The following is a 27,890-nucleotide window of genomic DNA, read 5'->3' as shown; positions in this document are numbered from 1 at the left end:
GAGTTAATATATGCAGGAACTACATGTGACAGATGCTAACCTCCTTAAGAGATGCACATGATGAAAAATTAAACAAACTTTTAAACAACAAAACTTTTAAAGAGTTTTACCTCTTAGCCAGCAATCAAGTAACTTAGTTGAAATATAAATTGATGTCAATGGCATATGAAATTCCCAAACCAGTCAATTTTATTCTCAGTTCTTTGTTGGGCCAAGCACAATAATTTCCCATCAAGACTACTGAGAAGCAGTACCTAATATTATGTTAATGAATGAAATTGAAAGAAGGTCTACATCTGTACAGTGTCTTCAATAGCCAATGCTGAAGCAGTAATTTTCCCCAAGCACAGCTCCACCTATTGCTGAAATAGTGAAAGCTATTGTTTAGATGGAGCATGGACAAACAATTTCATCACCATTAGGATTTAATATGCCTCTGGGCCTCAATTTCTCTTTTTAATGAGGTTATTTAATAAATAACAGGTAGACAAAACAAGTTTGCAATATTGTCATTAACATACTTAATTGTGTCATATTCTTTGAGAAGTGGACATTGTTAGGTTAAATTAGTCATTATTTTGATATCAGCAAGTACTACAATAGAGTGCTGAATATAGAGTCAGGTTAGCACAATAGTATAAAAAACATGTTGAGCCATGTCCACACTACAATTTTCATTGCTCATCCCAGCAGTATAGCTACATAATTGGCAAGTGCAGTCAAACCCCACAGTTAGAATCAAGGATCTTCTTTTTTCTGCTAAATATGCTAATTTTGAATCTCAGAATTCTCATATAACTGCAGAAGAATGGAGTAACACGATGTCATGTATTTACTTTCACCTTTTCCAAAGCAGTATTTTAAAAACTTATGCATGTTGAACCTCTCTAATCTGGCATTCTCTCATCCAGCAACATCTGTAATCTGGCATGATTTTAGTTAGCCAGTTCTCCACTTCAAAGGAAATAACATATTCCACAAAACCACGAGGTTGAAAAGTTATTAAAATTGGTTAAGTAATGCAAATATTTCAGAACAAAGAAATATGTACCCACTTATGTGACAGAGAACATCACCAATGATAGTTAAAGAGTTTTGCATCTTTTCAAGGTGTTTTCTCCCACAGAAAAGGAACCCCTTTTCTAGGGAGTGATTCATCTCCTGCACATTTATTACAACCTTACAAAGTATTCAGAGTTGACACATGTATACAGATAAATTATGCACTGCACTGTATGTTCCCAGGAGAAGCAGGAGGTCGCAGTTACATTACACTGCAAGGCAGATTACAGTGCAGAATTATTCACAGGATTGGGTTCTAAACATAGCAGCTACATATACACTACAGTGGTCTTTCAAAAGAAATTAGCTGGCTGTCTACTGTGCGGAGAGAAAGACCTTTTTTGCTTTAAATTCACTTAGCTTGTTAAAATATTAATTTATGTTTTAGCTTTTATTTCTTTATAACCAATTCAGGCTTTAATACCTCCTTACTTGAAATAACTTAAAATCTATCTTTCTAGGGTTGACAGAATTTGTCTTGTATGTTTGGACTGAAATGTTTGGGAACCTCCAGAGATAACAGGGACAATACATATAATTGTCTTTTATTGAATTGATGGAGCTTCTATGAACTTGTATTGACAGAAGGAAAGGTCTGGGTAGCACATGGCACACATTTCCAAAGGAAAGTCTGGGACTAAGAGTTTGCTTGTGTCACCCTGAGATATAATTCAGAAATGACTGGTTAGAGCACTCTTATACTTGAGCTGGGAGTAATTTTGCATGCTAAGGGCTATGTGTAACTGAAGAAGGAATGAATGTCCTCACAGTGAAGCAGTGTAAAAGGCACCTCAAGTTGGAGAACTGAGGGGACACATCTGTTAAACAGTCTAGATTATACCCTGGGCAGTTCCCTGCAGCATTGAGCTACTATTTCATCCCATTAGTAGCTATTCCTAATACACTTTCTTCTACCTGCATGAAGCCCTCTAGTTCAGAAGTTGTAAATCTGTTAACAGAAATGAGCTCACAACATGATGTTCACATCCAAACCCAAGTTTTGCAAAAATTTGTAGTCAGATTCATTATACAGATAGGCCCAAGTCACAAAACGTGGAGCTGCATAAACTCCCAGATTTGGGAGATGTGTCTCTGAAAAAGGACTATAGCTCATGTTCTTCTCTACTTTTTTACAGAGGTCAGTGAAAGAACAAAAAAAATCTGGAATTAAACAAAATCATTTAAATTCTCCCCTGCTCAAATTTCCCCTCCTGTGTGTCTTCCGGCCTGTTTCAACAACCAGAATTACAACTCTGATCACAAAAGGAAGCGAAGCCAAAACAGGAATGTGGAAATACCTAAAGAGAAAATCATTCACACTATTTGTCTTTCTGCTGAAAACACTTTTAGATCAGCTTCACTTGAGCAGCTGGAGGTTTCAACATGACAATTATTTTGTTAGGCGTCTTCCATGGAAAGGAACAGTTCCCAAATAAATACTAAACTTTATGTCTTGACACCTGAAGAAAAGGTATTTTAATCAGTTGCAGGAAACTCTTGTCAGATTCCTTAAAGCGAATGGGTGGAAAGCCACTTACCCCCAGTTGCCACAGTAATTTCACGTAGGAAATGACCATAAAATGGAAAATCGAAGGACAGATTCACTCTCTGAAAGGAACAACACCAGAAAAGAAAAATCAATAATGTGAGGAATAGCAAGAGAAAAATGAAGATCCCTCCACTTCAAAATGTGATTCACTCATTAACGCCTGCCATCTTTAAAGCAGGCTTGCCATCGCTCATTTGGAATTCCCAGTGGTTAAATTGATTGTGTAGGGCAGAGGGGAGAGGTGGGGAAGCACGGGAAGATTATATGTGCTAAAAGCCTAAAAACACAAGTAAATATAGGATCTATCCTGTTGATGTTTAAAAGAATAATACAACCCCCTCCACCATGCTCCTAACAGATGATTTAATTCTTTGATGGGCAATCATCATTTTTGGGAAGGGTTTCGGCTAAGCAAGGTATTTCTTCCTTTTTCCCAAGGATGACAAGTATATTGAAAGGCTATAAAAATATCTGAATATACAACATATACCAGGATTTGTTCATTCCATCACTTGCAAGCAACAATCTATACTTAAAAAAAAATCCTTCAAATATGTGTTTCTAAACATACTGTCATCTTGTTTTAATTTGTGTACTACCTTTGGACTGAATTTGGCTCCCTCACAAAAAAAATTAGTTTCTACATCCATCAGATATTTTTAATGAATCACGTGGACTGAAATTTAATCACAGAAGATTTACAGTGGCTTGAAATTAGATTTTCTTTCCTCTTAAATGGAAATCAGGATTTTTATTTGTTTGTTTATAACTGGCACAGCAAAATGCACCTTTCATTGTGCTAACTAGTCCGTGTAGACTTTTACTCTCCCTCTCTTTCTCTAACTTAACACTTCAAGACAAGATGGCACACCTAATAACAGTAGGTGAATTAATTTAAACAGTTTTTGCCATATGTTTTCATTATGTTGATGTGCATGCTCTCTTGTGCATATGCTTCTTCCAGTGTACATTATTTCCAGCAACCCTAACCCTAAAAATGCCAGCCTTTCTGACCTAAACAATACTGATGGACTCATGTAGAACAAATGAGCCCTCTTGTACTGGTCTTGTACTCTTACTCCTCAAATAAGGGAGTAAGAACACAACAGCCCTCTTGTATTGTACTCTTCAAATAAGGGAGTAAGAACCCAACAGATTTTACTGTTTAAATAGATATTGTCATCTCTGAGGCTACGTCTACATGGCCTTTATCTTGAAATAGTGGTAGTTATTTGAAAATAACCTTGGCAGCATCTGAATGATGTACACACTATTTTGACATAAATTGAAAATGGAAGGCGCATTATTTCAGTTCCAGTAAACCTCATTTCCTGAGCGATAACACCTGTTTTGAAATAGGCCATAATGGGCTCCAATGGAACTATTCTTAAAGACTGCTATGGAACTGGAAATGTTGGGTGCTATTTCAAAAATGCATTTTGTGTGTGGATGTGTTATTTCAAAATAAGATATTTTAAACATCTTATTTCAGAATAGGGCTATGGTGTAGATGTAGCCTGAGTGACCAGCTTAGCAGAATTTATTTCTTCTCTGTCTACTTTGGTTTACAATTATCTTAATTCTTCTTCCTTTCTTATAAGCCCATTCGTCTTTCCCACTGCATATCTATATTTTCAGAATTCTGTTTTTAATCTTCACTGTTCTAGGTCTTGCCCTCAAGCTATTTCTTTCTGCTGGATGAGAAAGTAGAGTTGACGTTTTTTTGTTTTGTTTTGTTTTGGTGTTTTTTCTGAACACTAGCCTTTATTATTTCCACTTTAACAAACAACTGTGCCCCCTTAGAAGTACAGCATCATTCTGAAGTTAGTACAATAAAGTTGTACACTATTTAATAAGCTATCCTATTATAAGTCCTACATGGTGCCCACTCAAATATTGAGCTGTCATTGATTTCATTTGTACACTTGTGCCCTAAATCCTGAACCATAATACATTTTTAATGCAATATTGGGATTTAATACAAGACATTAAGGTCTGTTTTTAAAGGTGTATTTCTAAGGACAACCACCACTTCAGATACGTTCACCTTTCCAGCTGGAAAGTATATCCGCCTTTTTAGTTATAACACTGTACTGTTGATATGGCTAGCAGGAGACAGGCTCTTTCCATGCACAAGGGATAGAATTTGTGCACACAAAAGAGAATTGCACATTCACTAAATACCTAGTATTTTCCTGATTCAGCAAATCTGTTATCAGATGTCTTTCCAACAAATCTGTGCATTAAAATCACAACTGGATTTCCATTCTACGGCCAAAATGTTGAAGAAAAATAAAAAGTATAAACAAAAATTGTGAGAGGGAGCTGTGGACAGGAAAATATAATCCTTCTTATTTTCAAAGATAGGATAGAAACAAAGGCTGTGTTAATGGACTCTCATGACTGCAATGTCAACTGTTGAATACCTTCATTGAGCACTGATAGAGCAGCACATGGAACACACCTCTTGGCTAACCTGCCTTACTCCTTTTCTCTTGAAAAATAGGAGGAAGAAATGGTATATGGCAACTCAGAAGCTTTATGTACTTTTCTGTTTTGCAGAACAGATTTATTTACCTGTAGATGGAACAGACATTTTGTCCATTAGTTTATTTTAAGTTTGAGGTCATGGTGGAAGAATGGTAATGCTGTAATTGTTAGCATTCCCAGAAAGAATCATACAGAAAATACTTATGGGCAAATTGCCATGTCAGAAATATTGTTTTTTAAATGTGTCAGTCCCAGAGATATTGTTGCACTCATAGACAGTTTGGTGGGGAGGAGGGGCGGGGTTAGCTGCCCCACACTGGGAACAAGAGAGTTCAAGCACCCCTCAGAGAGGCTGCACAGAACCCCAACCAATGGGAAGAGGATTTACTGAGATAGCCAATAGTGAGGAGGCTTACTGAAGCAGCCAGTCAAGACCAGAGTGGGCCATATAAGAAGGACTTCTCATCAGAGCAGAAGGGAATTTCTTTCTGGAATCACAGGCAGAAGGATTCACTCTGGGAGAAGGACCTCACAAAAAGAAGTGCTAGGCAGGGTCAGAGGAACAAGAGGGAGATTATGCCTGATTGTCTGACAGACTGAATCTCTGATACAGAGGCAGAGGAGGTGCCAGGACTATGAGGAAATGGCCCAGAGAAATGCATGGCAGGGGCTGCAGGAAAAGCTGTGTGTGGCTGCTGTCTAGAGACCCCCCCGCATATGAACCCAGAGTAGTAAGTGGACCTAGGTCTCCTCTCCCTTTCACCCAGCCCACTTGCCATTGAGGGGAGTGGCTGGAGCATACTGCAACTTGACACTGAAGTGAGTAGTCAGACTTGAGACTGCAGTTTGCCATAGAGGTAAGTGGCTGGACTAAGGACTGCTGGTCCCCCGGATGGTGGCAAAAAAGGAAAAGGACACAACCAGTGGGCCATGCCCAATCAGGACACCATGACCTGGAGAAAAATGCAGGTCCAAACAGTGAAAAGAGTAGTGATGGCAGGTGTGACACCACTAACTGAAGGAGGATGGGAGGAACAGAGAGAGAATTCCCAGAATGGACAACAGGAGACATAAGGGCAGTAAATCCCATCTTACTATATGGTTCTTAGAGAAAAGATATCCCAGAATGACCATGAGTTGGGCATTATTAATGTCCTGTATACAGAGAGATGGACCTGTCCTAATAGCTGTACAATTTTAAAATGACTCTGTATATAACTGCAGGCCTGCACTTTGTTTTTCTTCCTTATACTCATCAGGAAAATACCATTGCTTACTTTGGAATTTTTCTAGATTTTCCTCAGCTTTCTTTATTTCTAATTCTTATTTTCTAGTTTCTAATTATGTATTTTTTTACAATAAATGTTCTATTTGAAAAAAAAATAAATGCAAACACTAGTGAACTGTCCTAATAATAAATCACTATTTTAGGGCAGAGGAAGGTAAACAACCACAAACATCATGCAGGATAAAAAATTCAGTGTCAAAATTCCAATAGTAATTTATTATAAAATAATTTAAAAAATTAAAACTACTAAAAATAGCAGAGGTTCTCATCCAAGAAATGAGAACATTTAGATTGTCAAACTATTGAAACGTTGAGGCAGAAGATCAACTTTGACATTTTACTGTGAATCTAAGGAAAGTGAAATGTCTAATGAATCTTTCCAAATTACTGCTTTGGAAAATTACCTTTCCAATTCATAATGTCCTTAGGTTTTCAACAGTTTACAAGTTAACACAGTAAGTTTAAAGCTTTATCACATCAGTTCAGAATCCCCAAATTACAAAATACATTAGCATTGAGCTTTGAAATAAATCTTAATTCTTGTTTTCCTATATTAAAAATGATGCTTAAGAAGTCATCAGCATCTAAACTACTATATTTCAGCAAGATGTATGAATTGACCTTTCATTGAGTAATGAAGGAATTTCACCTCTGCATGTTGAGAGATGTTACTGCACAGCTCGTCTGCCCATTTGGCTTTTTATCATTAGTCTTATGGATCCTTATTTTTTTCAAAAGTCATCACAGTGATCATTTGCAAGGAAGCATAAAGCTATGAACAAGTGACAAGTACATCTATAGCCCACATTCTCTAGTTGAAAGATTAGCATCTTGATTTAACTATAATTTGTCGTTTACCATTATTTTTTTCTTTTTCACTCTTTCAACTAAAAGACTTGGTACCTGGGCTAGCAGAAAGCTGAGTGAACAATGAAATCAATACTAAAATGATAATTAATTAAAAACACTTTTAGCTTATAGAGTAAGTTTTTAAATTTTCTTGTACAACATCTGAGCAGGAGCGAATTCCAGACTATCATTTCAGGACAGCTGAGCCATGAAGCATGTGTGAGTGTTGCTTGATCTGACATACAAATACGAATCAATTATGCATAGAGAAATAAAAACTTACAGGTAGATTTATTGGTATCTATTCATCTTTAAGAGAGGTCATAAACCAGAGGTTTCAAGAGACATTTTAGAATCAATACCGAAATCTATGCCTGGATTTTTGTGCCTATACTTACATTGCTATTTATTATGGATACAAAACAGATGGAGTCACAGGTATTCTCCGAGGTGAATTTTAAGTGGATTAGTTAAACTACATACATCCCTGTGTGGATACTGTTAATCAGAATTTATTTTAATTCACTTTGGTTTAGTATGGCACAAGTAATCCACATCAAATTCCCATCTCTAATTAATTTGGATTAAATTTCTTCGGTGCCACCACATAGGCAAAATCTATGGAACATGAAGAATCCGCACTCCTGACAGACATAGTTATAATGGATTAATTCCTGGTGCAGACAGTACTAGGTTGACTGAAGAATTCTCCTGTCTACCTAGCTACTGCCTCTTGGGGAGGTGAACTAGCTACACTAATCCAAAAACCCCTCCCACTGGTGTAGGTAGTGACTATTCAGGACTATAGCAGCACAGTTGCAGCGCAGCAATTGTGTTGCTGTAGCAGTTTAAGGGTAGACATACATTTAGACCTGGCCTATACCAGGCAATTAGATAAGCATAACTATGTTGCTCAGGGGTGTGAAGAATTCACATACCTTTGTGACATAGGCCGTGTCTACACTAGCCCCAAACTTCGAAATGGCCATATTCAGCGCTTCATTAGCATGCGGGTGGCCGCGGCGCTTCGAAATTGACGCGCCTCACCGCCGCGTGGCTCGTCCAGATGGGGCTCCTTTTCGAAAGGACCCCGCCTACTTCGAAGTCCCCTTATTCCCATGAGCTGATTTGAATGGCCATTTCGAAGTTTGGGGCTAGTGTACACGTAGCCATTGTTAAGCAGACCTAACCCACAGCACAGAGAGCACTTGGTTGTTGTGAGGATTCTCCCATTGATCTAGATACTGCCACTCGTGGAGAACACCAACATTGATGTGAAAACCCCTCCTGCTAGTATAAGCAGTATCTGATGCTTCACTGCAGCATTATTGGGTGCTATTGCAGCATTTTAATTATAGGGAATCCCACAGATGTTGTGGAATCTCCTTCTTCTTTTGTCTCTCATGGTAAACATTATTATACACCCATCATAAAGCCAGGCTAAAATAGTGTTGGTCCATTATAAACCATTTACTCCCTCATAACTTGGACTCAAATTTCTCATGCTTAGCTTGCAGTGTTCCAAACTGAAACAACTGTGCTTACAAGATAATACTTGAGGCAGAGTGTCAATTCAGTAGCATTCAGTCTCTTCACCTAACACAAATGAAGAGAGTGCTCAGGAAAAGACGTTTTTGGCAGAGTAGCAAAACCTAGAAAAATTCTTATTTGTGCCACACTTTCTCCCCTCTTCCCACTATCTGACTCAGAATGTGTGCAGAAGTCACAGATAACCGAAACAGAGCTTTATTACGTTCGTGTCAAAGACAGGGAAGTGTGTGAATCCCTTTATTTTCATTATCCAAAACGCCTGTAGATTTTTCAGCTATATTTTCATCTCTTGACTAGGCAAAAGATTACCTGAGCGTTGTCCTCTCACAGTCTAAATCTACTGGATTTATTGCCTTCCATGATTTTTGAATTCCAAACTAACTCTCATAGTGATTCTTTTGTCTCCTAGCTATATCTACACTAGGATTTATTGACAAAATCGGTGTTATGTCAACAGAATGCAGCACTTTTTTCAACAGTCTGAGCCTCACAATGCTTCTGTCAAGAGAGATGTCGACAGAAAGCCAGTCTGGACGTTGCGGGGGGCTCCCTGTCAACAGACAGAGCTTCTGGGACACCAGGCAGTCCTGTCCACTGTGCTTCCAGCTGGCTGTTTTGTCAAGGGAGCGGCAAGGCTGTCAACAAATCGCTGTAATCTAGACACAGCCCTATTTTCCTTGGAGCTTGTCTCCTGGCTGGTGGGTTTATTGGCTATGTGAAATACTATGACAGAACCCAGAGGAGAAAATACTTTTAGCTTTGTTTTTGTTTTCTTTTCCTTAGAAGGCTGCTCTTGCATGTTGGAGGACCTTTGAGTTATCAAGCAAAGCTGCTACTTAGATTTTTTTTCCACTGTTAGAACCTGATCTCATTGTTGCAACTAATTGGGCAGTAGACGAAGCAAGAACTCTGACTCACAACACAGAATCTTAATTTTCCTTATTTAATTAATACCAATATTGGCTCTTCTATTCAGGCAGTTTCCAGTGGTTGATCAGACATGGGAATACAACTTGGAAGTCATGCAGCATCCAATTATAATTGTATGCTATCTGCTTATTTTAGTATTCACGTTACAGGACAGTGTGATCAGAATTATCTAATACAGATTTGTAATCTGGAAATCGAATTACATCTGCACTTTAGCTGTTTACATTTGACAAAAAGAAGAGATTAAATAATATTTTGGCAAGAATTTAAGAGTTCTTAAAAAGAAAATATGGCAAGCAATTCATACAAAGTGGGGTTAAACACCAGAGTTAGCAACTTAATCTTGAGCCTAAAGCTGGTACCAGTGAAGCGAGGGGCAAAATTCTCACTAAATTCAACAGCAGCAGGATTACTGTGTGCCTCATAGTTCTGTTTTGCTTTTAAACTTTAACCTCAAACATAACTAAAGTGAATTTTCATCTGTCAAAGTTTCCTTGAGGAAAACATTCTCTGAGGGGTACCTGCCGCAGGTACACTAAAGTAACATGGATACTCTTCTGCACAGCATTGTACAGACATCCAGAGCACCAAGCTGTAAATGCAGAGGTGAACCTTTTCTAATGGAAATTGTCCTAGGTAATTGTGTCAGTCACAGGAAAAAAATAGCAACGCCAGTCAAAGAGGGAGAGTATCAATGCATAGTAAATTCCTTACTGCTGCTTGCCGATGAGTATTGGACAGAATCCCGTGGATCTTCACTTTGTCTTTCTCCATTTGGTCTATGTTCACCCACAGATCCCGGCTGGTAGAATCAAATGGGCCGTATGTCCTGGAAGTATAATAATTATGATCTGTATCCTCCTATTGGGGGAGAAACACAAAAACAAAACCAGGCACAGATTAAAATGGAAAATGGCTCCCAGAATTTTCTAATTTTTGTCTTTAAAATACTAATTTTGTTATTCCAGAAAGCAATAGACAAGAGCAAATTATTTTTATGACAACTAAGTTAATAAGGGAAACTGTACAAACTTTACATATTTTATAGAAGATATATCTTAAAATAAATAAAATAGGAGACAAGTATTTGCCTTGCATGTTATAGTGGTACCTTACAAATGAAATGTTAGTTGTCCCTAAAACTCATATATAGCTGCAGTAAATGCCTTACTGAAATCCATGGAGAACATGAATGCTGACTTCCAAGTGAGTGATAGCTAGTAAATCCTCTCCGCTTTAATGATAGCAACAAGCAGTATTTCTTTCAGCTAGTGGCTTCACAACAATGGAGTTTGTAATGTGTTTTCCTTTTTTTTGCCTGCTTTTTATTAGAGTACCCATTATTGTTAATAAATACCCAATACTGATAATAAAATTGTTCTTTGGCATATGTCAGACCACTCTACTACTTCATCCTAAAGTCACAAGTTGATTTTATTATTATATGTATTCCACTCAATGAACAGTGGAATAACTACTTAATGGAACCTGCCAGAACTTCCAGATCTCTGGCACATGTTTATTAGAGGCATCAACTAGAGTTGTATGAATGTATGGTTTTTGGTTTCCTGGAAGTTCTGAAAAATTTCTTCCAGCTGACCATAATCAAAGTTCATGTGTGTGTTCTGTGCCAGAAAAGCCAGAAACAATTGTAGCAGAGAGGGAGCCGTGCTAGTCTATATACTATCAAGTAGCACTTTAAAGACTAAGAAAATAATTTATTTGGTGAGCTTTCGTAGGACAGACCCACTTCTTCAGACCATAGCCATACCAGAACAGACTCAATATTTAAGGCACAGAGAACCAAAAACAGTAATCAAAGTTGACAAATCAGAAAATAATTATCAAGGTGAGCAAATCAGAGAGCAGAGGGGCAGGGGGCGAGTGGGAGGTGAGTCAAGAATTAGATTTAGCCAAGCATGCGAAAGAGCCCCTATAATGTCCCAGAAAATTTGCATCCCGGTTCAAAGCACGTGTTAATGTGTTGAATTTGAATAGGAAAGAGAGTTCAGCAGCTTCTCTTTCTCAAGAACACTGAAGATTCTTCTTCAATAAGATGCAAACTATGCGTCTTATGCCCAGATGCTTTGTATATTGGACAGACTTCAAACTCTCTCAGACAAGGAGTTAACGGGTACAAAACAGACATCAAAACATTCCTGATCCACAAACCAGTTAGTCTACATTTTAATGGAGTGGGCCATTCTGTTAATGACTTAAGACTTTGCGTCTTATTGAAGAAGAATTTTCAGTCTGCTTTAGAAAGAGAAGCTGCTGAACTCTCTTTCCTATTCAAATTCAACACATTAACACGTGGTTTGAACCAGGATGCAAGACACTCAAAGGTGGTAACAGAGAGGTCCTTGCTTACTGTTTTTGCTTCTCCATGCCTTAAATATTGAGTCTTTTCTGGTCTGGCTATGGTCTGAAGAAGTGGGTCTGTCCCACGAAAGCTCACCTAATAAATTATTTTGTTAGTCTTTAAAGTGCTACTTGACTGTTTTTTGATTTGAAAGGTGGTAAGTTATTTTGAATGGGCAAGTTGAGCACCCACCACTCTGAGGTTCAAGCCCCTTTCAAAGCATCTCAAACTGAGCACCTGCAATGTGAGACACCCAAGTTCACTAGTCAATGTAGAAAATCTTGGCCAGTGAGCATAATATTATGTCTAGCCCCATACTGCTTCAGTAAGCAAAGTAATTAATGTTTCTAAACTGCTTTGAGATCCTTGGATGGAAGCCTCAACAGATGTTTTAAGTATTTTTTACTATTACTTGCAGAAAAATCCAGCACCTTACATCTGTGGCAATCAGCTTATGCCCAACTTCACAATATTCAATTATCCTTATTCAGCTCTCAAAACATGTTGAAATCTGACATGCCTACATTTACCTGCACATGTAATGCACACACAATTTGTAGTATAATAGTGTTCAAGAGCACCAGTGAGGATAAGGGCCCCATTGTACTGAATGCTGCATGTATGGCCTGAAGAATTTGCCATCTCCTTTAAGATAACATCCAAGTGGGTATAACAGTCAATTAGAAAGGAAAGGGAGAGTGGATGTAACATAGATAGAAACAGCAGGATAGGAGCAATGATGAGGATAGATAATAATTAGCACTACACAAAGCGAGTCAGTATTCTTCTCCACCCACATGCAAAAAACTGGGGCTGTAGGAGAACAGGCTTATTACAGAGCCAGGGATAGAAGCCAAGTCTCCTGCATACAACACCAATGGACCACACTATTAGCCACGCAACCACTAGTGGACATCACTTATCTTACTTACATCACATTACTTATATTTAACAATAAATTATCCAGAGATAATTCTGGTAGTATTGATCAAATGGAGCTTAGGTTTTGAAGGGCCTTACAGGCAGGAGTAAAGCACTTGCATTTAATGGAGTGGAGTTCAAAGCCATGGCAATGGGCTGGACAATCTTAACATCATATTTTTACTGGCTCTTATGCAAAGGAGGTGGGTGTCACATCTTATAGAACTGGAAGGGACCTCAGGAGGTCATGGAGTCCAATCCCCTGCCCTCTTGGCAGGACCAAGCACTATCCCCTTTTCTTAAAAAAAAGAAAATAATCTATTTGCCCCAGATCCCTAAATTGCCCCTTGAGAACTGAACTTACAACCTCAGCTCCAGCAGGCCAATGGGCCAACCACTTAGCTATACCTCCCCTATGGAAAATGTGAAGGTACACAGGAAGTGTCTGAAACATTCAAGATAGGAGCAAAGGGCCTGGATAAGAGCTTTGGCAGTATGCACAGCAAGAGAAGTGGGGGCTTTAAAGCATAATGAAGAAAGAAATGGAAAGCTTTGGAAATGGCCTGGATGTACATATCTAGAGAAATATTAGTGAACATTAATGAAGGAAACACCCCAGGTATGGGCTCAAGCGAAGCTGCTGGGAATATCAATAACTTTATGGAGGTGGCTTCTATCATTTTCCCTCCTAGCTTTTTGTTTTGAACTTCTTCACATTTCATTCCTTTAAAAATGAACTTGATTGATGATTCAGAGATTTTACAATCCACACTTCTATTTGTGGCAGCATCCAGTGCTGCTGAGTATCCATGCTTACTCCTGAAACTAAGGACCTTTACAATTGCTGGTAAGTGCATGGCACCTGCAGAACAATGAAAACCAGTGAACATGGGGAGCTAAGTGGATTAGATAGTGTGATAGTGTGTATGACAGCTGCTGCCTTGTAGGAGGATGAGAGAAACTGGGAAACAAAGGTGCCTGAGTGACAGCCAAAGACAGAATTTATCTAATGTTCCTGTTTCTTTCCCTTTAATCATTTTCCTTTGTCACAAATTAATTGTTGTAACTGTCAGAACTAATTGAAAAGGAGGAGGTTTACCTTCTAGTTATAGCTGTAGCAGGATTACACGCTTCTTGCCTGAACGACATTTAGAAATAGTGTGATAGTATTACATACTTATGTTTCTAGCTTTCTTCACCAAGCAAAATAACTGAGTTTTACTTTCAAAATATGCCAAAGTGAATTAAATCTCTTACTTGGAAACGACTGAAGCATCAGTCCCTAAATCATTTTGGAGGTTCCAAAGCACTTCTGGAGTGGGTAGTGTGGAATCACACACAATGGATGTTTTTTATTCCCACACTCAACAACTCTTCCAAATGCAGAGATTTATCACAAACTGGTACTGCAGCAGACACATGATTTTTCACTCTGTTGAGCTTGTAACTATAGCAACCATAGCTGAAACCATGGTAATACAAAATTACTAAATTCAATTTAAATAAATACAAACTCTAATGGTAAATATACTGATCATACATTGTGCTTTACCTGGACATGACAACTTACTGGCAGTCATCACTGATTCACTGCACTCACATCTGTTGCATATGTAACTAAATTATATTATACTGGAGGTACTTGATGACTATATTCTGATGTATCCTATATGCCAAAGTACATTAACTTGAAAATCTCAGCATTTAATAAGCAACTCTTACTGTCCTCAAAAATCCCAGGTTCATAGTAAAAGTAGACATCAGTAAAACCATACTATCAGAAAGATCATATGCAAACGACTAACCAAGTGCTCTTCTGTTCAAGTGGTCAGAGTCAAGAATGATTATTTTTATGGAAGAGGGTTCAAATGAGATACAGTAAATTTAAAACTTTTGACAACTAAGTTTAATTAATCACCAAGATGAATGTTTCCACAGAAGCTATAATTTAGATTAATGGTGTTGTAGATAAGGAATTGATCACTTCCAGGGGTAAACAGGGATAAGGGATTAAAAATAACAAAATGCATTACTTATCTTAAGCTAATTTGCAGTTAAAGCTCCTATTTCTTGCCAAATTCTAATAAATGATCAAAATATTTCCACTTACCTTCTCTAGCAACAAACCTACTACATCAAAAACAAAAATAAAAAGGTTGCAATATTAAGACCAAATGATTGCTTTATAAAAATTTTAAAATAATATTTTGATCCATGCTTAAAGGGGAATCTTTTAACACCTGCAATCAAACAATAATCATAGCTTTCAGTTCAACAACCAAGTCAATGTGTATGGAATAGCTGATATATAAATAGCTATTAAGTTTCGCGTAAAAAACTGCCTTATGCACTGCTGTAATTCACATACATTAACCTCATATATTTTGAAAGGGAAATGAAATTGTTTCAACTGGGATGAGGTATGGAAATCAGCATCTCTGCTGATCTTTCAACAAAAAGCCTAAATTCATTCTAAACATCTTTCTCACAGTTAATTTCTGTTAAATGTTCTTTTATTGTAATTCCCATTTCTATTATTTGCAAATCTTACAGTATGTCTGGATGCGAGCAGCTGAAAAAGAATGGTGTAGTTAGCCTAACATTTCTTCTGACAGAACTCAGCCCCCTCTGATTTATTCATTTATTTTGGTAAATTAGAGAATCTCAGTTGTATTCCAAGTGCCTATACCACATAATTTGGTAAACATATTTCCAGTGAAAAAAACACAAAGATTGCTGACCTTAATACAATGCCCAGATAAAGAGCAATGTTTTATTTGTATCAACAAGCAGCTAAGGCCTATCACTCTTACTGATTTATGGGTCTCTGTCTATGGTGTATCCATTCTGTAATATATTTTATTAATAGAGTCTAAATTTATAGGAGCATCAAAAAGGCTAAAGTAGAACTGATGTTCATACTGAACTCAGGCATTGTATTTTTAAAAGTTTATTATTATTTATTTCCCTATCTCTCTGAGAGATGAACACGTATTTCTGCAGACCTTGTAAAAATCAGTGAGAGAAATATAAAAGCAATGTAGCTATGAAGGAATAGGAGTAAATTTCAAAAAATATTTCAAATGCAGTAAAAGTGTGACAGCAAATAGCATGCAGAGAGAGACAGAGATGCCATGTCTTGTTTCAAAAAAATTCTTGTGGGAGCAAACACGTGGAAAATTTCTAGTGAGTTGAAATCTGAACACTAATTTTGAGGTACTTTTTGTTGTCCACTGCATCTGGAGCAGCAGCCTTGTCCATAAATAGGCTGTAGGAAGTAGCTTCCCCAGATTATTGGATATAGCTTTTGCTGAAATGATTTCCTCATACTTTTTCAATCCAGTTGGGGGTGAAGATGTTATTGCATCAACCTTTTTCCAACTGGTGATATATATGAAGGGGTACTTGATGCAAACTTCATATTTCTTTCCTGTCTCATACTCAACTGATTTGTCACCATGATTAATTATATGAAATATTAACAATTCCTCGTTCCTGGATTTGCCTTCTTCCTACTGCGTGTAAACAAAAATATGCTAAAGGTACTTTCACTCTGTTTCGACCAGTGTGACAAGGTAAGACTGGGAGGGGCTGAGAACAAGAGGGAAAAGCAGGGCTGGCAAACAAGTGGAGTGTGAACAGCTGGGGAGGAACCGTCCCGGCGCCAACTGGGGCCAGCTGGGCCCACTTAAGCCTGCTTTTAAAAGAACCCTTTGCCCAGTAGGACAGGGGGAGAGGAGAGTGATTGAGGAGGTGATAGAAGAGAGGACAAAGAGCAAGGGAAGAGGGGGAAAAAGGCTTTTTTTCTAAAAGCACCAGAGGAGGAGAGGAGTGCTCGGCTGCAAGAGGCTAAGGCACTGCCCAGGAGGTCCTGAGATTCGGGGTAAGGCCAAGCAGACTGATCACACAGGAGGAGCCAAACCAGGAGGGAGAATGTACTGCTGCCGCTGCTGCTGCCTGGAGGAGGTATGGGGTGGGAGCAATAGTCTGGGGAACTGGCCCAGGGAAGAGCTGTAGTGTTCATAATGAGGGGAGCCCTTCCCCACCATTAGCAGCCACACAGGGTCCCTGGGCTGGAACCTGGAATGAGTGGGTGGGGCCTGGGTTCCTCCCTGACCATCATCTCCCCCTGTCTCAAGAAGGGCAAGGGTTTCCTGACCATGGGATAGTGGACTAAACAGAGGCCTGGAGCCTAGGAGCGAGGCAAGCCTTGCCACACCAGGAACATTGCATAGCGACCTATGCAATTCCAGTTTAACTGAGTCTGATATTTCAGAAGCACTCATATTTGTAATTCCCATTGCAAGGAATGATTGTTTAGTGCCATTAAAAATCATACTTGTCTTGTATTTGTCAAATTAAGTAAAAGAACAAAAAGGCCCTATGGTATATGTGCAAATACAGGTTGTACTGCCTAATACCCGCACTCACTGGTCCTGTAGAAACCTGGGACAAGCTGAGTTGACCTTCTGGTAGCTCCACAGGGCTAGTCCACCGTATCCCTCAGCAGTCATGGGGAGGCAGGAGATCTGGCATTCCCTGGAAGCTCCACAGGGGAGCAGAGCCAGAGGTGGCATCTCCCAGCAGCCCTGCATGGGGCCAGGGAGCTGGCTGTGGTGTCAAGCCGCATCGGCAGACGCAGGGCTGGAGGGCCAGCGTGGGCAGCCACAGAGCAGGAGACATTAAACTCCCCTGGTTCTGCAAAATCCCTTGTTCAAGACCACTGAGGTTCCGATGGTGCTGGATAAATGAGATCCAACCTGTACCCATAAATACAATCTAAATACCACAAAACCATTTTCTATTCCCTACACAAATTGGTCTCATTTCATGGACTAAGATGTCCAATGTGTGGGAGTTAGGTGAACCTGTTAGGTGAAATCCATGCCCAGTTATTAATCTTATTACATTTTAAAGTTTTGTTAAGAAAAAATAGGTCAACGTCTCACCATCTTTTCAAACATGAAGAGTAAGTAACACAGAACAGAATGAGATATCCAGTTGTGGGATGCAGGCAAGCTGTTTCTGTTACCATCCAGTCCATATTTGTTTGACTGTGTAGACCCTGTGTTGTTCCCTCTGGGTCAGTAATGACCACTCTTTTTATCTCATTTACATCAACATAACTCATACATCACACGAGACATCCTTGTTCTTGCACGTATTGCCTAATTTATCACACATCACCCTTTATCCATACTTGGGCCATGTCAACAGCAGGCAAAGTAAGTTGACCAATTACGGCAATTGCATAGCTAGAATCAACGTACCTGCACTCGACTTACTTGGCTGTCCCTACTGAGGAAGGTCAACAGGAGAGTTTCTCCAATTGACCTTCCTTACTCCTTACATCCTTGCATCTCTCAGCCCAGAAAATTGAGCCTGAACAGGTTGATGATCCAGGCTAGTGTAGAAGTGGCCTCAGTGTATTTCCGGCTGTATACTAGGGATGTTATCATTTAACTGATTAAAGGATTAGCTGGTAAGCCTCACCCTGGCCCAGTCAGGAGAGGCCTCACCAGCCACCCCTCACCAGCCACTCCCCACCTGTTTAATTGGTTAACTGGTTAAACTAATTAAACACGATTACACATCCCTACTTTACACAGCCTGCATTTTCATTCTTTTCCTGACTTGGTTACAATTTCTTAGCATACTTTGGCGATGGATTTCTCCACTCACATTATGTGGATGGCATATTTCATTGCCCTAGGCATTTTCCTGTTTCCTTTAGATTTAATGATTCTTATGGACTTGTCCTTATCATTACCAGTTTTCATATGGTGCAATGGACCTTGGGACCTATATTATCGATCACTGTAACCAGGCTACTTACCTAACTTCTGTTTAGTTATAATCTGTACATGACCTTCCAACAGTTTGATTCTTTAGAAAGCTGTTACAACAAACCATGCATGGTGTGCATATCTGTGATATTTCAAAGTAATAACCATATAATTGCTCCAGAATGTATTCATATTGCTAGTTAGAGCTCTGGGAAAGGAAGCAGGTGAAACGAAAAACCAGTTAAACCTTTAAATTAGCAACACACAGAGCAGTAAAGCAACTTTCTTTTGGATGCGCAGACATATGAGATGGTTGTGACTTGGTCAGGTGAATCAAGATACATGCAGATACAGAAATAATCTCACAATTCTTTAATTAGGAAACTTTCACTCGCTACTCATTCTTTGTTTAACTATTTTCTCTTAGTTAATTAATATTAATTTAATTTTCTGAAGTGAACTTGTCCTTTTAAAGGAGCCTAAGCATAGGTGGCTGGTGTAAGATTCAAGGGGAGGAAGTGTCTCCTTTATGTCTTAAGCCGTGTCTACACTAGCCGGCTATTTCAAAGTAGCCGTGCCAACTTCGAAATAGCGCCTGCCGCGTCTACATGTGCCGAGCGCTATTTCGAAGTTGAAATCGACGTAAGGCGGTGAGACGTCAAAGTCGCTATCCTCATTAGGAGATGGGAAGAGAGCCCTACTTCGATGTTGAATGTCGAGGTAGGGCACATGTAGACGATCCGCGTCCTGCAACATCGAAATAGCGGGGTCCTCCATGGCGGCCATCAGCTGAGCAGTTGAGAGACACTCTCTCCAGCCCCTGATCTCTATGGTCGCCGTGTGCAGCAGCCCTTTAAAGCTCCCCACCCCCTGCGTTCCTGTTCAGGAAGCTGAGAGTGCGTGCAGGCAGCAGCACAGCCACATGCCCAGCCTGCACATCCCTCAGCAGCCCCAACCCACCACCCTGCACCCCATGGCATCCAGCCAGCCCCCCAAGCGCCTACAGGGCACCCCCCCCCCAGGGGACCCAGGGCTCCCAGCCTGCCAGCCAGCGGAGGAAGAGGCAGCGGGGCCCCTCCTGGATGGAGGCCAAGATCCAGGACCTGCTGGGGCTCTGGGGCGAGGAGGAGGTGCTCCAGGTAATGGGGAGCAAGAGGCGGAACGTGGATGCATTTGCTTGTCTGGCCGAGGGCCTGGCTGCCTGGGGCCACCCTGCCCGCACTCCTGACCACGTGAGGAGTAAGGTAAAGGAGCTGTGGCAGGGTTATGCCTGGGCCCGGGACATGGCCAGCTGATCTGGGGCTGCCCCCCACTGCTTGCCCCTTTTACAGGGAGCTCAGGGCCATTCTGGGTCCGCAGTACACCTCCTCCCCCCTTGCCACCCTTGACACATCGGCTGATGAGCCCCAGCAGGCCCTGGAGATGGAGTCCACCCTGGAGGCCAGCCCTGCACCCCAGGGCCCCTCCCAGGAGCCCACCCCGGGACACCGGAGGCAGAGGAGGGGGCCTCCAGCAACGGGGGATCCAGATCGACCTCCCCTCCCACAGCTCCAGCAGGGCGTCCACCCGATGGGTGTCCCCTGACCGTGGGAGCGGAGTGTCAGGTATGTACCCCCCTGGTGCACACCCCCGGGGTTAAGGGGTGGGGACAAGAGACATTACCAGGGCCCTCCACACACCCAGATGACCATAGCCCCGAGGACAGCAGTGGCATGTCCCTCAGAAAAGTCCATCAGCCCCTGCCCCCCAGCAGGACAGCACCATGCCCCATCCCTGGGGATGGGGGGAGCAGAACCTAGGGTCCCCCGTGGGGGTGGGTTGCACACCCATCATCATCAGCAGCAGCATCTCCAGGGGACGGGGATGGGGAACCAGCAGCAGAGGGGTGGGGGGACAAGGGCCATGGGTCAGGGCCCAGACTAATGGCTGTCTGCACTCTTGTTCCCCCCATGTTCCGCAGCTGCACCATCAGAGGGCCCAGAGAGCACCGGCGCGCCATCTGTGGTCCTGGAGAGCCCACCGGGATCATCCCACCAGGCCAGCCCCTCGGCAGAGCATGGACCAGCCCCAGGACGAGCCCGACAGCAGCGGAGCCATCTGCGGGCATCCATGGAGCCCCAGCTGCTCGCCACCCTCCGGCATCAGCTGGAGGTGTCCGAGCAGTGCCTGCAGGTGGAGGAGCAGTGGCTCCATCTCCAGGAGCGAGCACTGGCCTGGTGCCAGGAGGCTTGGGGGGGCCTTCATGCGCACCTTTGATGCCATCACGCGGCACTTGCCCCCCCCCCACTGCTCCACCCACCGCTCCGCCTGCCATCCCTCCACCATCAGCCGTCCTGGGGTCTGCCACCGAGGGGGACCATGGGCCTCCGGACTCCACCCTGCCCTATCTGCCAGTTCTCCCAGCCCCCACGCAGCCTCGACCGGGCCTCTGGCCGAGACATGGGTCGCGCCCCCCAACAACAGGCTCGGGACAATAGGGGGTGCATGGCCGAGGATGTTGCCCCCCAAGGCCCCTCCTTTGGACTTATTCCCCCCATCTTTGTAAATAGTTTTTGTTCTACCCCTGTTTTGTACCTGCCCCCCCCATGTCCATAGTTCCCCCCTTCTTCTTCTGTTAATAATTAATACAAGGTTGCAGGGTTTTGTTTAAAAAAAATTCCATTCTATTGCACAGAAGTGTGGGGGGGGTGTGCTCTCGGGTTTCTCTGTGGTGTGGGCGTGGGCAGGGAGTGTTGTGGAAGATGGGGGGGTGCAGTGGGTGGCTCACCCGCAGTTGGCCCTGCCAGCGTTCACCCCGCAGCCTGGTCAAAATGGGCCCGCAGGGCCTCCCAGATCCGGATCCCCTCAGGGTCGACCTGGAGACTGGGGGCAGCGGGTGGCTGGACATCGGCCCCGCCAGCCTCCACAGCCCAGCCCTGGAAGAAGGCCTCTCCCTTGCTCTCCACCAGGTTGTGGAGTGCGCTGCATGCGCCCACAACCTGAGGGATGTTGGTGAGGCCTGCATCCAGGTGGGTGAAGAGACACCTCCAGCGCCCTTTGAGGCGGCCAAAAGTGCATTCGACCACCTGGCGCGCATGGCTCAAGTGCGTGTTGAACCGCTCCTGGCTGGCTGTGACATGGCCCATGTAAGGGTGGATGAGCCAGGGCCAGAGGGGGTACGCCGCATCTGCGGTGAGGCAGAGGAGCATGGTAGTGTCCCCCACAGGGATCTCCCACAGGGGGATGTAGGTCCCCGCCTCCAGCTGGCGGCACAGGTCCGAATTTCTGAACACCTGGGCATCGTGGGTGCTGCCAGGGATATGGGTCCCATTCAGAGCCCCAAAGCAATTTGGGAAGCCCAGGCTGGCAAACCGCACGATGGAAGCATCCGGGTCCCCAAGCCGCACGAGCCTGTGGAGGAGCAGGGCATTGATTGCGTGGACGACCTGCAGGGGAAGGACATGAGAGAGCACCGGTGAGGGGTGTGCAGGGTGTGTCTGGCCCTCCCCCCGAACTCACCCCCCAGAGCTCCCCCCCAGGCTCCCCCCAGGGTTCCCCCTGGGCTCCCCCCCCCAGGCTCCCCCCACTCCCCCTGGGTCCTCTTACCTCCATGAGGACAGCCCCGACTGTGGCCTTGCCCACGCTGAACTGCTGCCCTACGGATCGGTAGCTGTCTGGAGTGGCCAGCTTCCAGACAGCGATGCTGACCCGTTTCTCTACGGTGAGAGCACGTCGCATGGGGGTGTCCTGGTGCCGTAAGGCAGGGGTGAGCCACTGGCAGAGCTCCAGGAATGTCTGCCAGCTCATTCGGAAGTTCTGGAGCCAGCAGTCGTTGTCCCACTCACCAAGCACCAGCTGCTCCCACCAGTCTGTGCTCGTGGGGTAGCTCCACAGCCAGCGGCGTGTGCGGCGGGGGGGTGGCTGGGAGGGAGGTCAGCAAGGTCTGGGGCTGCTTCCTCATCCCCCGAGGACAGCTCATCTTCCTCAAATAAAAGATGGTCAGCTGCCTCCTGCATGGCACTGAGCAGGGCAACCACTGCTCCTCCAGGGGTGGGTGTGTGGGCCTCTGGCGGCTGCTGCTGCTGCTGCTGCTGGGGGTCCATGCTGCTTACATGGGGTGTGCATGCTTGTGGCTCTGCAGACCGCGTGCTGTGCAGGCTGTGTGTGTCTGGGAGGGGCCCTTTAAGGGAGCGGCTAACTGTTGCCCCGGAAGTGCTAGTCCGCCCTGTGACCCTGTCTGCAGCTGTTCCTGGCACCCTTATTTCGATTTGGGCCACTTTGGTGTGTAGATGCTCCCCTGCAGAGCCTACTTCGATGTAGTGCTGTCCAACGGCGACGTTCAACGTTGACGGCACCAGCCCTGGAGGATGTGTAGACGCTATTCGTCGAAATAGCTTATTTCGATTTTGCTACATCGAAATAAGCTATTTCGATGTAGCATTCCAGTGTAGACATAGCTTTAGTGTTCAACCTCTCCCCTTGTCTTATTCCTATTTGAAGAAATCCAACTTCCTGAAAAATATGAGGAAGAAGGGTGCTTCTGAAAGCTGGTGTTCCCTTCGACTGAACCCTATCTACACTGCTTGTTTTTCTTCTGAAAACAGCACTTCTGGAACAGTGAGTGGCTACTATTATGCAAATGAGGTGTGTGATATGTAAATCAGCACCTCATTTGCATTTCTGATTGGCTGAATTTGCATTCCCATTCCGAAAGGGAGATGTAGTGTAGCTGTAGTCAAAAGGTATTAACCATACATGAAGTAACTAGTTTGGACCTCACTGAGCAAGTTAATCAGTGGACTGGAAATCAGTGGTTGCCTGGCAAACCAGTGATCATGATGTCTTAATTATATTCAATCTAGGCCAGAGGGTGGGCTTAATCAGAAATATTAATAATTGGTGTTTCAGAAGGCCTAATTTTCCAAAGATGTGGACAATTATGAGTCAAATTGATTAGGAGAAAAAATTACATAGAAGATTTTGAATGAAAATTAAGGAAAGTTTTAGATGACCAAAAGGCCACAAATCCACGATCAAGAAGAGAACAGCTTTGGCTAAAAGCCATATCCAGTTGAGTAGCAAAGTGAAAGCAGTAATTAGATCTATAAAAGATAATATATAACAAATGGGGAAAAAGGAGGGAGAGAAAACAATCAATATAAATTAGAAGTTATAGTGCGAGGAAAACTGATTGATAGAGTGTGAATATTTAGAATCTATCTTGAAGAACCTCAGTTATATGTAATTAACCTTAATGTCTTTTCAATAGTCCTACACAAATTCTCATGTGGGGACAGATTAATAAGCAGTACTCTGATCCTGGCCACTGGACCACGGAGTCCTAACTGAACAACGAATTGCAGAAATGCCTGCCACAGGAGGAGGGGTGAAGAAGATAGTTGCCCCAGAGCCCAAAGTTTAAAAGGGGCCAAGAGCTCTGGCAGGCGCCACTGCTGAGGTAACAGCAGTGGTGGGCAGTGATCCGATCCCTTTTGAAACGCTGTACCAATGCTTCTGTGCCACTGCATGAAGCTCTGAAGAAATGGGGAGAAGCAGAGCCATAATCCAAGTAGTGCTAAGGGCTGTCTGCCTTGGATCTGCTCCTTCTTCTTGGCCCCACCTCTTCCAGGGCTTGGAGATGGACCCCCACTCCCACCTTGCCCCAGGGCCCATGATGGTTGTCAGCCCCGTTGATAGCAGGACTTTGCTAACACAAACTGCAGGAGATCTGACTTTGAATCTAAGAAATAACATTCAATAAAGTAAAGAGAATTTGATATTACTGCGGTACATCTATTGGAGATATGTCTAGAAAAAAACACACAGAATCTGTCTTTGATCTAGTAGAAGGTGTTTTGTTTTTCTAGGGAACACATAAACTCTTCAATTCATGAATTGCACTAACACATATTTTAACTCAGCCTGAAAGTGTATAGAAATAACTTTATTTTTATTTCTCTGTTCAGTAAACAATCTTGGAACCTCTCTAAATGGTTTAGTTGTGTCTAAATAAAAAGCTAAAGCTCTTCTAATATCTAACTTGTAATTTAGTTTTCCCTTCTGAGTTTGAAGGTTGGGAGTAGACACACTGGTAAAATTATACACCATATTGTGTGAAACCATCTTGTGTGAAAACATATGAGACCTCCTTCCATAGGAATTTTGGGTGAATACAAAGGATGATTTCATTTTTATGCATGCATTTGCTTCTACACTTTGTAGTAGAGATCAATGTCAAAAATGCTGTCTTAATAGAGAGAATAGTCAGATAGTTAGTCATGTTAGTCTGTATCTTCACAAAACAGAAAAGCCATCCTCTACAACTTTAAAGACTAACAAAATGATTTATTAGGTAATCAATTTTTATCAGAATTTCCAGATCTAAAGAAGTGGGTTTGTCCCACAAAAGCTCATCATCCAATAAATCAATTTGTTAGTCTTTAAAGTGCTACATGACTGCTTCTTTGTTTAACAGACAGAGGAAACAAAGCACATCTTCCCAAATATTGAAAGGGTGAGCTCGTCAACTGCTAAAGCACTGAGGTCAAATCACAAGATGGAACATGGGATCTTATTGAATGATACAACTATTAAGACCTTTTCAGAACATATTATCATTCATGATGATGATATGGAGCATGCTACGCTGATATAGCTGAAAGATTACCTAATAAATTATTCTGTTAAAGAAATACTGGACTGCTTTTTTGTTTTGATAGTATATAGACTAGCACAGCTATCTCTCGTTACTGTTTGATTAAGATATAACAAATCGCATCTATAACTAATTGGTGATGTATATGGATCTATACAGGTTGAACCTCTCTAGTATGGCACTCTCTAGCCTGGCAACATCCATGGTCTGGCATGATTTTAGCTAGCTAGACGTACACTTAGTGTGAGTGTGCCCGAGGTTTCTGTGGTCCCATGAAGTTCATTTACAGCCATCAGTCTTGGTTCTCAATGTTCTGTGCTTTATTTAGCTCTAATTTACCTCTTTGAGTGTCTTCTCAGAGACCACTAAGCAGAGGAAGTGTTGGGAATGCTGGTAGACAACATTGACTTTCTGTGGTTTGGCAAATTTTGTGGTTCAACACCAGTTAGGCCCTGAGGGTGTTGAATTATAGAGGTTCAACCTGTACTGTACATGGAAATCCACAGCAATTTTTCCACTTACAAATAAACCATTTTCATGTGGGCTTTTCCTAGAACATAACAATGCATGTGCTGTTGTGATGCTAAATCCAGTACTTATAACAGAGGGTCTATTCATACACTTGACAGGAAAATTATGTCTGGCTATCATTGCTGTGTAGCCCATGATTCTGCTTTTTTCCTCCAATTGTGTACCCCCAGGATAAACATTTACAGAATGTTCACAAAAGCTGTTCTCTAAGCAAAGGACAACATGAGTCCTGATGAGGGCTAAAAACACAAGAACTGCCATGCTTGGTCAGATCAAAGTCCATCTGTCTTCTGATAGTGCTCAGTGCCAGGTGCCCCATGGGGGAATGAAAAGAACAGGTAATCATCGAGGCTGTGGCTACACTATCCTTCACTTTCGGAAGGGTCATGTACATTACGGACATTTGAAAATGCAAATGAGGTGCTAATATGGATATTCCACACCTCATTTGTACAATGGCGGCCACCTGGACTGTCAGAAGTGCTAATTTCGAAATAAAAATAGCCATGTAGCCAGGGTTCCTTCAAAAGGGTGCCCCGATTTTGAAAGCACCCTTCTTCCCTAAAAAAAAAAAAATTGGGAGAAGGGTGCTTTCAAAATTGCGGCACCCTGTCAAACGAGGCCCAGCTATGCAGCTATTTTTATTTTGAAATCAGCACTTTTGACAGTCCGGATGGCCGCCATTATACAAATGAGGTGCTAAATATCCATGTCAGCACCTCATTTGCATTTTTAAATGGCCATAATTTACTTGCCCCTTCTGAAAGGGAGGGGTAGTGTAGCCGTGGCCCAAGTGTTCCATTCCCTGTTGCTCATTCCCAGCTTCTGGTTAACAGAAGCTAGGGACACAATCCCTATTCAGCCTGGTTTAAAAGACATTGATGAACCTATCATCCATGAATTTATCCAGGTCTCACTAGACAGGGTTATTCTAATATAGGCAACACTTTATATGCAGAAGGGGGATGCTTTTTTTCCTGACCACAACACAAATAAAAGATAAGTGAACAGCCATTGCCTTTATACAGCAAGGAGGAACAGTCTGTTTCCGCTCTCCAGAATCCATATTTAGGAACTGGGGAAAACACCAAGGTTAGGGGAAACAGCGGCAGGCTACTCCACTTCCAGGATTTTTATATAGGCTTGAGGACAAAGAGACTGTAGCTGGCACTAATGGAAATAGGAGAAATTCTTTCTTGACTTCTCCATGGAGTGGAAGGAGACATACAAAAAAGCAAATCCTCTTTCGCCCCAGACCTCTCCAAGAGAAACTTCATCCTGGAGACAGAATGAGAGACAAAGTGGCCCTAACGCAGTACTGGATCTGCTGCACTCTATTTTACTCTGCCCATGAAAGGAAATTAACACAAAAATCAATGAAAACTATAGGATTTTCTTCTCACTTCATGTGTAGGAGAAATGTGCAGAAATCTGTGAAAGATACAGCTAACAGGCAGATGGTTGCTGACTAGTGTCTCCAAATGCAAAAGCATTATTGTTTATCTCAACGTCTTTCATTTATTTGCTCTGGAAAGCATCGTGCTCTGTTTAACAGGAAAGGATTTATAAAAGGTCACAGTCTCACTTTCTGATCACACAAGCAAAACCCACTTCAGGCCTGATCCAATTTCCACTGGATTCAATAAACATCTTTTCACCATCTTCACTAAAGTTAGATCAGATGGTTTCTTACTATTATTAGCCATCTGAGCACAACTTACTGAGGCATTATTAGGAAGGAACTCCTGAAAAACTAAATATTTGTGCCTGTTTATGGTATTTTTTTTACAGAAGCACACATGATCTTTTTACAGTATCATCTTCACTTAGCAGAAGTGGATAAACCCAGTGGCCTCTGTTTTTTTGCAGAGCCTGTATTCTCTGGTTATATATGTATCTAAACCATCACAATTTCTGCTGTATAAATCAAAGCAGTA

General features: G+C 42.3%; 1 protein-coding gene across 5 annotated transcripts in view; it reads right to left on the bottom strand.

Moving 5' to 3' along the window:
- Window positions 1-27,890, bottom strand: part of PLXDC2 (plexin domain containing 2) — a 429,645-nt gene that overhangs the window by 196,825 nt on the left and 204,930 nt on the right. For all 5 annotated transcript variants that reach the window (XM_074984845.1, XM_074984847.1, XM_074984846.1 and 2 more), the window contains exons 3-4: window positions 10,434-10,580; window positions 2,601-2,670 (exon numbers count right to left, since the gene is read on the bottom strand). In XM_074984845.1, coding sequence (XP_074840946.1) covers window positions 2,601-2,670; window positions 10,434-10,580 — 217 coding nt within the window. The remainder of the gene's footprint in view (window positions 1-2,600; window positions 2,671-10,433; window positions 10,581-27,890) is intronic.

The sequence above is a fragment of the Carettochelys insculpta genome, chromosome 2 (genome assembly GCF_033958435.1).
Source record: "Carettochelys insculpta isolate YL-2023 chromosome 2, ASM3395843v1, whole genome shotgun sequence".
NCBI lineage: Eukaryota > Metazoa > Chordata > Testudines > Carettochelyidae > Carettochelys > Carettochelys insculpta.
Note: the sequence above shows the minus strand (reverse complement) of the source record. Positions and strands in the feature narration are given on the sequence as shown.